Source organism: Triplophysa rosa, linkage group LG12, assembly GCF_024868665.1.
Source record: "Triplophysa rosa linkage group LG12, Trosa_1v2, whole genome shotgun sequence".
NCBI classification, from domain to species: Eukaryota; Metazoa; Chordata; class Actinopteri; order Cypriniformes; family Nemacheilidae; genus Triplophysa; species Triplophysa rosa.
In genome coordinates this window covers 18387081-18402127 of record NC_079901.1, presented here as the reverse complement: position 1 = coordinate 18402127, position 15047 = coordinate 18387081, and the positions used below count along the sequence as shown (strand labels likewise).

The window sequence follows — 15047 nt, the reverse complement described above, 5'->3', positions numbered from 1 at the left end:
TAATCAGTGTAATGGCTTTTTCATGGCAATAGTGGAAGCGTTATTATGGGGTTGTGGGGGAAAGGAAGGTGAAAGTCTTTGCTAATTCCATTGGCCTGGCTTCAGTGACGCGAAGTTACCCCTTACTGTGAGATCGACCTTGGCGTCTAACCAGAGAAGCAAATACCAATGACACATCAACAGTCCACATCTTATAGTAGAGAAACACTGAGCCAAAGTTCATCTCACTGGGCAGCTATACTCATCTGTCAAAATGACGTACACAGGTAACACAGATAAATGCATTAGCTAACATGAACTAACAATGTGTAATAGTTTTAGAATTGATCAATTTTGGCTGATGTTAGTTAATGGCAAAACAATGTATTATGTTTGTTCACAGTGCATTAGCTAAAGTTAGCATTTACAACATTTGATATTGAAATAAAGAAAATGTGCTTCTAGGTTCTTCATAGCAATGTCATAGAACCATTTTTGGTTCCCCAAAGAACAATACACTTAACAATACTTAAAAGTTATTTATATGAAGCATTTCTGCTCTAGCTTTTTGCAATCTAAAGAAAATGTTTCACTTCAAAGAACTTTTTGTGAAACAGCAATGTTTTTTTGGGTGTTAAAGGTTTTATGCACCATTTCGCCAAAATTGGTTCTTTTTATTGGCATCATGAAGTGCTTTAAGATTAATAAATGCTTTGGATGTTTTGTTTGTTGTTAGTTCATGTTCACTAATCCATTAAGTAATATTAACAAACGCAACCTTATTGTAAATTGTTGCAGATTTAACACTTCCAAGATTTTGTGAAATATGAATCGGACCAAAATGTTTAGGAGTTCTCGTTCCCTAACAAAAGGATCCATCACGAACATTTGCAGAGCAGCAGGTGCAGCCAGAAAATTTTTTTTCTCACATTTTACTCTTAATATTAATCTTACTTTCAAAGAATTCAAATCCTCTTGGTTTTTTATTTAACTCAAGTTTAGCACAACGAGTCATTTTTGGCTAGAGCAGACAGGAACACACCCTAGATATCCAGACATGTGCTTATGATGTCTTTAAAACATCTATAACAATGGCAAATCTAAACTGGAGAAGACATGAGAGTTCTAATAAAAGTACATTGTAAATATAAATGACCATTTTTATTTTGGAAAAATAAGATCGCTATATTTCATTACATTCATCAGACACGCAATTTAGCATTTTATACCTTCGCAAGTAAAATACTAATTTTACCTACATTGTTGCTAAGAGTAGAACAGCGGTCAGTAAGCTATATGGCTAGCAGTGATTTTGGGTGAGAGTTTAAAGAGAATGACAAATTACCCTGTCGTGTCTTAGAATGATGTCACGACCCAGTCGTCTTTATATGTACCACAAACACTGGATAAAAAGCAAAGAGACATTTTATCACCAATGCCGCGTGGAAAAGGCCATTTACAGAGACATATATCAAGCTTTTTTTCTCACTGCGGCCGATAACAAAAACACAAAGCTACTTTATCAACTCTCAGACAAGAAACATGAACAAAGATTTTAAGAAAGAATAAACTAAAAAAAGTTTCATTTACAACGGGTAAAGAAATCTATGGCAAGTATACATCTTGAGAGGGAATCTTCTGTCTGTAAAACAGATTATGTAACTACTGAAGAGCTTTCAAGGAAGAACCACAATCTTTTTCACGAGTTTCTGCTGAGGGAAGATGAACCTCCTCATGACATCATCCAGCTCCTCCAGAGCAAGCTGAGCGTGGAGCTTGGCCACTTCATCCGGGTCCGACCGGACCACCCACTTCAAAGCCCGATACAGTTCCAGTAAAACATCGCCAAGTACCTGAGAATATAAGACAAATGAAGGACAAATGTGACCCTGGATCACAAAACCAGTCTTAAGTAGCACGGGAACATTTTTAGTAAAAGACAAAAATACATTGTGTGGGTCAAAATGATCGATTTTTCTTTTATGCCAAAAATAATTAGGATATTAAGTAAAGATCATGTTCCATGAAGATATTTTGTAAATTTCCTACCTTAAATATATAAAAACTTTATTTTTGTGAGTGGATGGTCTGCCACAGTGCCCCTGATTAACAACTTCAAAGGCCATTTTCTCAATATTTTGATTTTTTTGCACTCTCAGATTCCAGAGTTTTAAACGACTGTATCTCAGCCAGATATTGTCCTAGTCTAACAACTCATATATCTATAGAACGTTTATTTATTCATCTTTCAGATTATGTAAAAATCTCAATTTCGAAAAATTGACCCATAAAACTGGTTTTGTTGTCCAGGGTCACAAATAGGAAGTGCTTAGTAAGCAGATGTTTAAAAGTACAATAGTACAGAAGACAAAGAGCAACCGTGGAAAAGAAAATAATGAATACAGTATGTCTCTTGAGAGGGACCGATTCCCTCACATCGGTGAGACGCAGAAGAGGTCATGAGGAGTTTTTGTGAGCAGTCAGCTGTTCTGGTTTCATATCTTCACACACAATGAGCTAGTGACTTATGGTTTACCTGGACTGGACAAGCCATCTCATTACTCACTGTAACAGCTGTCCCAAGTAACTAGCATTTCTCATACCAGAAGGACCAATGTGCATCCTGGGAAACCTAGAGACCCAGTTTACAGATGTCATTACCCGGTGGGTAACTCCTCACCCGGCTCAATGCCAAGGTCTACACAACATTGACTGCCTGCCAATACTTGGTCTATACAATGCAAGTACAAATATTTAAAGGGTCAGGGTATTAACTAGGGTGGTCACTATAGTGTTATAAATCAGGGGGTCAAAAGTGTAAAAGGTCATTTGCAGCAGCCCTGGGGTCATGGACTTTATGTGTCAATTTATGTGAACAAATGAAAACAATCCAAATGCTGGAAAAAGTCTAAAGTGCATTTTTTATACAATGAAAGTGAATGGTGACTGAGGCTGATGGCCCCTAACAGTGTTTCAAAAAAGTCAAATGGATTTAGTCAAATATGAGGGTGAGTAAAAGCCATGTTTTCCCCCTGGTGAACTATTAATTTAACAACGTGACATTATAGGAAGACAGAACCCAAGTCATGGTTCACCCAAAAATGAAAATGCTGTCATCACTTACTCACCCTCTTGTCATTTCAAACCTGTATGACTTTCTCTCTTCTGCAGAACATAAAAGATGTTTTGAAGAGTGTTGGTAAAAGAAAACAGTTGGTCCCCATTGACTTGCATTGGTTTAGTGTCCATACAATGTAAGTCAATGGGGACTAACGCTTAACGCATTCTTAACGCAGAGAAAATGGGATCCTTTATAACAGGAATATCACAAAGTTGAAGTTTATTTAATGGAATTGTACATGCGCCAATAGACTTCAAGGAGCATCAGATAGAGAAAGATTGTAGGTGTTATAACAGTAATTGTTGGGAGCGTAATGAGGGCCGTGGGAACGTGAGCGTCTGGAGATAGTGATGATTAGACAGAACGTTTGTTCTCTCACACAGGTGACCTCTAAATAAGAGAGCAGAAAATTACAGAAGCTCCTCATCAGTCCAGATGCTGGAAGACCTAACAGCCCACTCTGTTAACCTCAGACACAAAACACATGTCCTTCAATCTCAAAAAGTGTCTTTTGTTATTTCAGAAGATTCTTGAAAAACTGTCCGATGACATATTTATACCTTTAAAAGAGCTACACACAACTGGAGGTCAATGGCAATTGGACGGCACCTTGATAAATGCTATAGATACTTATATATATAAAATATATATATAACAAAATACAAAAATATATAAAAATAAAAAAATATATAAAACATTTTAAACACTTTATGTTTCTAATGAAAATAATACTTGGCATTCAAAGTATTACTAGTTTAACAATTTAACCCGTTTTGAAGTGTCTGTTGCATTCTGTCGAATACCACAAAATTATTTTAACTCGTCCCTAAGTTTGTAAAAACAAACCAAAGGTTTCATTTGATCACACATCTATAAATACTCACCTGTGTGGTTTTATCACTAAGTCCTCTTAGTACCAGAGTAATGACATTGACCGCAGCCCGTCGAACCTCTGCCTCTCTATCCGTCTTTATCAACGCTGTGAGACACGTGCTCAGCTGCAGGAGAAAGCACACAAACACAGGTTTTTCTCTCAAGGCACTGCGTGGACCACAGGGATCTGCAATGCTACGCAAGTCTATCTCTAATGTCGATGCAAAGGGTCGATTGATGTTTAAACATGTACACAGGCTGCTGATGGACTGGTTGAGAGAACCCTGTTGCAGGCAGGATGTTTAGTGAATAAGCAGTCTACAGTCACCGTGACAGAGATGCTTATTCATTAAGACTTATGAGGGACCAGTGCTGCAGCACAGCCCTACACAGTAGATTCTCTCATCCAGCACATACATGCACAACCACTGAAAAAACAAACTGTGCGTGAGGTCGCAAATTTCACATGTTGGCACATAGATCAAAAATATACGTGTTTCTGTAATATACAGTAGTAGTAAAAATATTCACCTAGATTTTAAGCTTTGGTTTTATTTGGATGAAATGCAGCATGAGACCTGCTTTGCTGTAGTCATGATGCTGAGAACATGTATTGTTAGTGTTCAGAGGGGAACATTAATAAACATAGCTGTGGCTAAACCGTAGGTGGTTAAATTCATAACCAGTTAAAGCAACCAGTTACAAGTTAGAATGGAAATCAATGCAATACTAAAATAGTTCAACCAAAAATGAAGATTCTGTCATCATTTACTCACCCTCTTGTCACGTTAAACCTGTATGAGTTTCTTTCTTCCGCAAAACACAAAAGAAGATATTTTGAAAAATGTTATTGACCGAACAGCGATGGCAGCCATTCACTTGCATTGGTTTTGTGTCCATACAATAGAAGTCAATGGCTGCCACCGCTCTTCGGTTATCAACATTCTTCAAAATATCTTCTTATGTGTTCTGCAGAAGAAAGAAAGCCATGCCGGTTTGAAATGACAAGAGGGTGAGTAAATGATGACAGAATTTTCCTTTTTGGGTGAACTATCCCTTTAAGTGTGTGTGTGCAAATATAACAATGATGCCGTCGCTTGCTATTTTGAATGGTGACTCAAGATGCACTTCAATGTGCTAAGGTCAAGGTATTGACTGATCCTAGCAAACAAATCACTGAAACTGAAGCTAGAGGTTTGGGTTTATCCCTACTGTATACGGCCCATGTGCACTAGCAGAAAACTGTTAGAAGATTAAGTGTGAGATGTGCACATGCACACGCACGCACGCACACACACCCACACACACACGCACACACACACAGCTGTGCTGAGCACAGAGAACAATGACTTCAGACCAGTGGCTTAAAATTGACTAATTACAGTCTAAACCATGCATACAAAATAACAGATTTAACATATCACTGCTTGATTTGGCTTTTAATAGTTTAAGATTTGCTACCTCTTGTGCCAGCGGTCCGAGGGAAAAGTCGAGCCGTTGGCACAGTTCTCCCAGGTTGGAGAGGCTGCTGGCACGCACACTGCTGTCCTCATCTCGTGTGCCGCTTAGGAACACACCAATCAGAGGACGGCCGTAGTGCGGAGCCAAGTCACCTGAAACAAATGGGTGCCAAAGTTAGAAACAACTAAGAACATACTAGTAATAACATACAAGTTAGAACATACTGTAATAAAGATATGACTCTAGATAAAATACATTAACTACACAGCGTCCAGCCAGAACACACACAAACACACAGCTGAAGTTGTCACTCCTCTTTCAATCTCTCCATCTTGGTGTGAAAGTCTGAGAAAATCCAAAGCACGTTCCTACAGCATGAGTGCAGTCACTAAACAGGGATTTCTTGGCTCATGAGAGAATAGCCCAAAAAGAGCCATGACCATAAAAGTCTTTATCAAGCTAACAGGTATGAGTGTAAAAGTAAGTAGTATTTTTATGAGAAATGAAGAAGAATGAAACTAGAGAAAAATAAACTAAATGTCAATGTAAGAGGGCTGTGGGCCAAACATTGACTTCTGCCTCAAAGCAAATGACTTGTTAAATTGTTAAAGCATTAGTAAGATGGGTTAAATTCGGCAAACAAAAATGTAAAGCCGAAGTTACATTATGGGCATATCCAAGCTGCAAATTACAAGCTTATTAAATATTTTTAAAAACAAATTCATTTCAAACACATTTCTTTGTGATACACATGGAAATATGTTTCTAAAACATTTTGTGAAGAGGCCAGAAAAAACATTACCAGGAAAGTACAAATCTGATTTACTCTTAAAATCAGGTCATTATTAAGTCCTGTATTAAGGAACTAGAAACCAGCAGGTGGGTCCAGTGGGCCGCTCTCCCACAACTGATGTTACTGGCCAGACCACAGAAAGCCCAGCTCAACATATCACTCAAACTGGGTAAAAACCTTCTAGAACCGATGCGCCAGGACCTATTGAGACACAAATGTCTACTTGTTTAAAGGCCCATTCGTCTATACATATCAAACAGGCTTAACAGCTTTTGTGGAATCAATCTTTGACAAGAAAAAAGTGTCTAAGGGGAAGAGAAAGGGCTAAGAAAAAGTGTAACATCCATTTCTTTCATCCAGGGCTTCTTGTTAACTGTGGCCATCTGTTCAAGCTCCTTATTAAGGGACAAGTTAAATTAGAAACCACGACCACATTTATCCAGAGTAAGGATTGATTTAATTACAGACTGGACGTGACCATTAAGCAGCACACTGTGGTTGGACATTAGTTATTACAAGCTTAAACGTGCTTATAACATCAAGGACAGAAATCAGTGGGTCATTGGATAATAATCTGAGCTCATGTGTGCCGGTGAAGTGTGCGATGCCCCCTGCTGTGTGTAAAAGTGACACTGGAAGCTGTGAGATCCATTGTGAGCTTTCAGTCGATTGTGGCAGCTGTTGGGCTTTTTGAGAGCTCGGTCTGTCAGTCTCGTGGAGCCCAGCCAAGACGACACGCCTCTGATCTCAATAAAGAAACACACATTTGTGCTAGGATACCGCACTTTGCTATTCAGAAAACAAGGACAGACTTTAAAAAAAAAAAAGACGCAGAAGAAACAGATCAAATGCTGTATAGTGCCACTTACCCATCGCCCTGCTGGCTCTCATTAAAACCTCGCCCACTTTGAGGCGTGTCTCTAGAGAACATTCCCTCTGGGGGGAACCTTCGCTCGCCCCGGTATGATACTCTCCCAGCAATCTCTGCAGAATCTGCTCAGGGAAAGACTCAGCCAGCACTGCCAACCCTGCATACAGAGAAGAGATAAAAGAAGCAGCCTGAATAAAGACCAAGAGCATTTAAGACTGGACTGAGATGTAAACTAAGCTTTATCTCAAAAGGCCTGAATAAGTAAGTCCAGATATAGTCCTGTGTGGCCATATATGGACATGAAGTGAGATTTCTCACTTGGGCGAGCATAATTAGCGAATCGACCAAAAATCTATCTAGAGGACCAGAACCAGCACCCTTCTAAATCTGAAGGGTATCCCTAAAGTAGCCTGAAATTGATTACTAATTTATGCAGACCATACATGCACGCACACACAAAATAACTGGTCATCGATATACAGAAAATCTAAAACAGGTAATGTGTTTCCAGGTAAATTATAATGAAATGTTATTTATTATTATATAATAAATAATAACATATTATTATTAGCAGTAGTATTGAATTATATAATATAATAATAACATACAGCCGCAAAAAAATTAAGGGACCAATTTAAAATGTATTTTCTGTTTTTCCGAATTTACTTGTTATAGGTATGCGTTTATTTAAAATTATCATTTTGGTTAATTCTGTGACCAAATTTTAAATAAAAATATTCTTTCTATTTGCATTCATTTGCAGAAAACTGAGAAACATGTTAAAATAGCAGAAAAGATGCCCTGTATTTTTTCAGATCTCAAATACTGCAAAGAAAACAAGTTCAAATTCAATACAACAATATTTGAACATGTACTTAGGAAAAGTTCAAAAATCTATTTTTATGTGACAACTTCAATTTTTATCAGTTATCATGCGTGTTGTTATGCTGTCAGTCTTTCACATTGCTGTTGAATGATTTTATGTCACTCCTGAGTTTTCTTTTTTTTTTTATTCAACAGACACTGGACTGGAATGGCCACAAAACATCTAGAAATTCTGATTAAAATTTTTTTTTCAGCAGCTGTATATTGTTAATATTAAAATGATTAAAGTTGTGTTATTTCCTGCTACTACTATTATCATTATTATCATATTAATAGACAAAAAAATACAAATAACATAAAAACAAGATTTTCAGAACTAAAATTCTACAAACTTAAACTATTACATTTTATTCAGACCACACAAGGTTTCCATCAGGGGCTGAACACGTACCAAAATGTCACGCTAGCATCTGTGCTTCCATACCTCCATCCAAAATAAAGTCATTTTACTAATTAAAAACAAACTATTGAAAACTATATTCATTCATGACCGAATTACCATGACATCACTCTCCTCCCATATCTTACCTTGAATAGCAGACAGATAGACAAAAGAGTCTTCATGTTCCAAGTTCTCCAGAAAGAGCTGCAACACATTGAAATGAATGACCGAAAGCTTAGCAAAGAATCAGGGCACAGTTAATTCATTCCTTAGCCTAATTACTCCTGACAGTTTTAAAGGTTTCATTTGTTCTGCACTCAGCACATTTACAGTAATGCAAATGAAAACATGTTTGAGGCCTGCGGTACGAAAAGATTTAAATGCGCTCATGTCTGTGAACAAAGGAGCTTGTAGAATTGAACACAACAGAAACAGACACAGAAATCAAAACATGCTGTATGTAAATGAAGGAGAAAAGCACTTAATTTAGTTCCCTGAGGTGAAAGTATGTGCCTGAATGTAATGTGAGTGTTGGCATGGCTTTCTGTGTCTATGTGTAAATTAGTTGTATTCATGAAGTGTTGGACACAGAGGATGCTCTTATCACAGAGAATATTAGATGAGACACTGGAGAAACACCCTCATCGTAACTAGATCCCATGAGAGTCTTCATTTGCCCTCAAGCAAGAGATTTTACACACCAAACATCCCAGCTCATTTATTAAACATGGTCTGGACCCTCAAAGAAAGCCCACAGGAGGAAGACAAACACTAAGAATCACTAGACTACATATATAGCATATCGGAAGCTTATAAGTGTTTTGCTTATCACTTTCATTATTATGCCTATATATAAGGTATACAGCATAAATTGCATATTATTTCTAAAAGAATAAAACACTGATCGGCCTCTATTACACAAACACATACAAATGTGCATACAAATATATGTATATACCACAGACTTACCATCAGCAGTTTGTCCTTGTTTTGCAATGCCGCTTTATCTCCATCTTTACAGAAACGGGTTAGTGAGCGCAGTGCTACGGCTCTGGTGGGCACATCCGGGTCACAGGCCTCCAGAAGGCACTCCGAAAACACCTCACTGGGTGGGACAGATCCATCAGAAATCCTTACAGCTGTCTGTTTGACTGTATGTTCAGACTTTGGTTCAGTAGTGTGGGTTGAGACTTTAGAGGCTTCGGCAGGTACTGTCGCGCATTTGGGATGGGACATTGGTGGTGTGTGAACCCGACTAACTGAAATGCTGGGACTGTCTTTAGAGTTGTGTGAATGAGTGGACGTTAGCTGCCCCGGTACAGTCGGGTTCTTGATACTTGTTGGGTTAGTGTGAGGTTTGGAAGATGATGTTTTGGTTGGGTGGGTGTTGGAACTGTGACCAGCTGTTTGAGCAGGTCTGTGTTGGCTGGCTGCTCTGGGAACAGATTCTGAGCGGTAAGCGCCATGTGTAGCGATGGTGGCTCTCAGATCAGAGGCCAGTTCCTGGATGACGGCTTCAGGGTGCTTTTGGGATATCTGCTCCAGAGGCGGCAGCAATGCAGCCATTGATGAGAAATCGTCTGAGTTTAGCTATGAGAAAACACACACGCAGTGTATTTTATACATTCAGTTTTTATATGAGCTTTATCTGGAATAAACTTTTAACAAAAAATATAATGATCTTAACCGTACATTGTATTTACAATAATTATAGACTGTTTCAAAGCAACAACCTAAACAAACGTTACTGCGCATGCACGCTTTTGCGGTCCAAACCTAACTTCTGGTACACATCCGCAAATAATAGAGCCCCTGTAGATTATTTACGAAAACAAGCAAAAGAAAAAACAAGTAAATTACATTAGATAGTAAGTTAAAAGTATTTCTAGCCAGTATTATTTTGGGTTACCAGTAGAAGAATAGTCACTTGGTTCAAGTTACACGACCCATTCAGCAAACTGTTAATTAAATAAAATGAATATACACTAAAATTCAACAAAATGTTTATTTATTACAATTACTCTACAATAAAATACTAATATAAATTGATATTAATATAAATAAAATAAAATAGTTATATTATTATCTGCTAGCCAGACCGATCAACAAACACAGACTTCAGGCCAGGCGTGTGCATCCGATGAAACCGTCTATTACCGTCTAGAAATGCAAGACCATTTTTGTCAGAAATTGTTTTCCCATAAAGTGTAGCATCTTATCACATTGCCAGACACTCAACTAAACTGTAGGGTGATGATATTGGAAACACTTTATAAAAAATGATCAAACGTTGTAAAGTAATGTTTATTATAGTAACAAAAATGTTTACTACAGTACACTACCTCATCAGCTCCTGACAGTAGAGTGGCCACAAGACCCATTCCCATACTGAGAGTCTGACTCTCTACTGGACTGTCAGCACCACACTCCTCCAGACCAACACATGCCCTCTGCAGCATGGACACTATAAACCCAACCACCTGTAGATTGATAGATGGACAGAGAGAGAGAGAGAGAGTTTAGCTATAACAACATATGCTACAATATCAGCCGTGGAAAGATTATACAGTATGTGTCCTAAGTAACAGTCAGAGAGACTTTGTTGCTAGAAAAATGGAACAAATCTGCTCAGGAGATATTTTTAGATGTCCTATTTTTCATATTGATTCGCCAACAGAATCAGAGCAGAAAATACAAGTGATCTGCAAAAATGTCTGAAGTAATTGAGTTCATAGAATGTGCTTGAATAGCAGCCTATTTTATTCAATTGTAAACAAACACTTCACCCAGTAAGAGTAAATGGTATAATTAAATAACATTTAAAAAATATTCTGTGCATGGTTTTCTATTCTTCTGTAACATACCTGAGTGGGTTTGCTGAGCAGAAGCGTGTGTGAACCTTCACACATGATGGCTAATGTCTGGAGCAGAGCCAGTCTCTGCCCGTGTCCACTCGCACGCTCCAGCAGGTGCTGCTCCAGCTCCAGCAGGGTCATGGATGAGGTGTCAATTTCCTGTTCAAACCCCTCCTCCTTCTCAGCAGCCACAGCTGTTAAATTCTGCAAAGAGATACCCATCAGAGAATTCATACAGGTTTGAAAAGACATGTGTATGAACGAACCAAAAATGCAACCCTTGTTTGTAAACAATACTTTACTGGAAAATGTCAAATCCTGACATTTTGGCAGAAGACGTCCATACCTCCAACAGCAATAAGAAAAACTCTCCAGGCAGGTCACCGTCCTTCATCTCTCCCAGCAGCTGCACCAGACAATGAACTTTCCACTGCTCGCCTGAGACCTTCTCGTAGAGAGCATCGTCTTCATCGCTGCCCGAACAAAGCGAACAAGAGAGATGCTACCATTTTACATGCGTTTCAAAGCAATGCATATTATTATATCATCACGTTCCCTGTTCAGTTACCTAATCGACTCTATAACACTAAGTCTGGCCCCTCCTTCACTGCCAGGTAAGAACTGAAAGCCGTGTCTGACTCCGCCCACATCTCCCATCAGTCCACACAGGCGCTTCAGCAGTGAAAGAGCTTCTGAGCGCTCTGAGTGAGACAGGCACCATATCAGGATCTCCTGACAAGGTGTGCTGCAAGGAACAACCCCGTTTAGTCTTTTCCAAATATTTATTATACAGACTTCAAAACAATTTGAAACTATTTTCAAAATGCATGCTTACCGCAAATGAGACACGTTGTGTTTTGTGAAGCAAAAGAGGCTGAATAAGGTTGCGATGACATCCCGCAGGGCTTTCATTAGCACTTCAGATGGACTGTTGCCAACCACACAGATCTGAGAGAAATTGAGTGCAATTATGGAAATGACTATAGGAGCATGTCACAAAGTTACATAGAATTGATAATATGGCCTAAAAGATTAAATATTTTATTTTACTTTGTATACATCCTCAATACAGCGTGTCAGTTCCCACTCCTCCACTGCATCCTGGGATTGGTAATTTCCTGCAACACAGTTCATTTAAACAACATTAAAATGTATTCTCAAAAAAAACATTAGAAAGCATTCTAAAACACACACATTTACGCTAACCTTTTTCATCTGCACAGCAATGAAGGGGGGCGAATAGAGGTCCGAGCAGGAATCGATGTGCAAACTCGGGTCGATCTTGAACCATGGTGAGCGCCGTTCTGGTGGCAACTCTCTGGAACTGCTGTGCAGTCAGCTTGTCTTTGAAATGCAGAAGCTCCAGAACCTGAATCAAGTGACATCCTATGGTTAGATGCAATTTTGGACTTTATAGGTTTTTTACTCTAGGTACTCTGACTCTTGCTATTATCTTATTATTAATTATTTACATATTATTCAAAAACACCAGTATCTCAATAGCTTCACCTTTTGTATAATGACAGAAATATTGGCTTTTTCACCTGTGGACACACTTGACTGTAGTAACTCTCAGCAGAGAGAGACTGCTGAGGACAGGCTGCAAGAATCTTAGCCACAGCGTCACATTTCTTCCAGTCAGAGTCTCCACCTACTGGTCAGAGGTGTAAAACGCAGGTTAAATGACTTGGAAAAGCACAAGCCGAACATTTATAGCTGTAATAAAAATTAGAATGACATATGCTTGGAACACGTGATGTGTCTCGCTAAGTGACGCATAGAATGAAAATACACATTTTTCCACCACCATTAAAAATAAAATGATTACACAAAAAGAGGCCCTAAAGGCACTGGTTTTTTTTAGAGTATGCAAATTATGTTCCCACTCACTAACATTTCTTTCTCCTATTTTTAACTCATTTAGCCAAACATCACATGACTTTGGTTCCTCTGGCTCTTCCATTTCATTGTATTACTTTCACAAAAATGAAAAATTTCAATGATGCAGTAAAATTTAAATGTGAGTTTCAACATGAAAGTCCTCTTACATCAATAGATGTTTCTATGAGCTGTTCTGTACACTTTCCCAAGTTTTTTTCCTTCTTACCTCCGGGCCCCTCCAGGATCGCCCTCACCACTGCTTGGACCCCATAAGGTTGCATTAACCTGTCAGAGAGCAGCTGCCCACAAAGGCGTCTCAGCCATGCGGGTGCCTGGGTCAGAGCTTTACCTCCAGCACTTCCACCTCTGGAACCTGAAGATGCCTACAGCACACAGATAAAGTATACCACTGATTCGCATTCAGGGATATTGCATAACATTTAAAGGTTAGAAAATTGGTGGACAAACCACACCTGTTTAGGACCTCCTTGGAGAACCAGCAGTTCCTTGATGACAATTGGCTGGTACACTTTTCCCAAAAGATTGTGAAGTGCTTCTCTGCAGGATTTGCGCTCCTCTACTGTCAGTCCCTGTCACAGACCAGACCGGATGATACAGATTCAATAAATAGTTTTGGCCAGTATGAGAGCAGAAATGTTGATAAAAAATGGACTTTTTGATCATTATAAATGTATATGACTTTTCTCAGATGTTTGTGATTACTAGATAATTCACTTTAAAGGAATCAGTCACACGAAGAGTATAAATTAAATAAATTAGAAAAAAATTCTATCCATGACTATTCTAGGCCTGGAATCACATATTTAATATTCTGCCCACGACTGTGGAAATCCTAAACATACAAGGTTATTTTGCTTTCGTATTATTATTATATTATTTGATTCATAAAATGAAGTAAACCTTGTTGTTCTTTGTGCCATCTCCTTCTGGACGATGTGGTCTATACGCTAACTGACACAGAGCTGCCATGATGTCACCCAGGTGGCGTGTAAAAACAGGAGTTGCTAAAGATGACAGGGTAGACACCTCTAGCAAAACATTAGTTGTGATAAGTAAACGACGTTCCCCTGCAGGGGCCACGTCATTACGCACTGCTCCTTCTACTGCGACCCCAAACGCCGACCTCAGCCCCAGTGGCACCCCAACGCCAGGTGCCAAATACGGGCAGAGCCCCAGCGTGACCACAAACTGCAGCACAGAGGCCAGTGTTTTCTGCTGAACCACACTTAGCACATCTGGAGGCAGAGGTGGGGCGGCCTCAGGGGTGCCAGGAGTTGGTACTGCAGGATCTTGCTGAAAGGCATCCAGGAGAAGGGTGAGGTGACGTGCCAGGCAAAGCAGTAGGAGAAGAAGCTCCTTGACAAAGCTCCAAGTTACGTCAACAGTATCGTTGTACACCCATGTGATCTCTCTCCTGACGTCCTCCAGCAGTTGACGGGCTTCTTCTGGCTCTCCACCCGCTGACAGGTGCTCATGAAGCTCTGACAGGTTCCTCTGAAGAGCTGATAAAAGTGTCGTTTGCGTGCTTTGGCCATCGCTCGTGTGAGTTTCTAGAAAGGAGGTGCGTCGTAAGTGTAGACAACTAGATTAAACAGGCGTAATTTAACCAACAACAGTTGGAAAGTTGTGCTGTGTGTAATATAATTATTTGAATGTGTTATTGACCAACAGTTCTACATATAATATATCTCTTACCTCGTATAGGTTTGGTTAAAATACCAAGGGACTTGAATAATGCTGTGGTCATTTTTCCCATAGACATTTTCCCTACGCTACAATGTGTAGCATCACAGTTAGCGCGATTGTTAAACGTCATGACGACGAGGAGAGAAACATTTTCAAAATAAAGGTTTGACATATTGACTCGTTCGAAGCTAAAGCGCAAAACATATTAAAATGTCTCTACAGTGTTTAGAATTATTCAG

At 39.1% G+C, this 15047-nt stretch overlaps 1 protein-coding gene across 3 annotated transcripts; it reads right to left on the bottom strand.

Moving 5' to 3' along the window:
• Positions 1 to 632: 632 nt before the first annotated feature.
• Positions 633 to 14925, bottom strand: tango6 (transport and golgi organization 6 homolog (Drosophila)). Of its 3 annotated transcripts, none has more exons than XM_057348687.1 (18): positions 14818 to 14925; positions 14023 to 14672; positions 13575 to 13691; positions 13328 to 13484; positions 12765 to 12874; positions 12427 to 12589; positions 12271 to 12338; positions 12056 to 12168; positions 11789 to 11965; positions 11567 to 11693; positions 11230 to 11424; positions 10708 to 10845; positions 9335 to 9955; positions 8512 to 8569; positions 7097 to 7255; positions 5435 to 5586; positions 3985 to 4098; positions 633 to 1832 (listed from the first exon to the last, which is right to left on the bottom strand). In XM_057348687.1, the coding sequence occupies exons 1-18, from the start codon at positions 14882 to 14884 to the stop codon at positions 1656 to 1658; spliced, it is 3363 nt and encodes a 1120-aa protein (XP_057204670.1). In that variant the 5' UTR covers positions 14885 to 14925; the 3' UTR covers positions 633 to 1655. The 3 variants fall into 3 exon arrangements, with proteins under 3 accessions (XP_057204670.1, XP_057204671.1, XP_057204672.1); XM_057348688.1 differs by having other exon boundaries at positions 12765 to 12871; XM_057348689.1 differs by lacking the exons at positions 633 to 1832; positions 3985 to 4098; positions 5435 to 5586 and adding an exon at positions 5599 to 6968.
• Between the last annotated feature and the right edge of the window lie 122 nt (positions 14926 to 15047).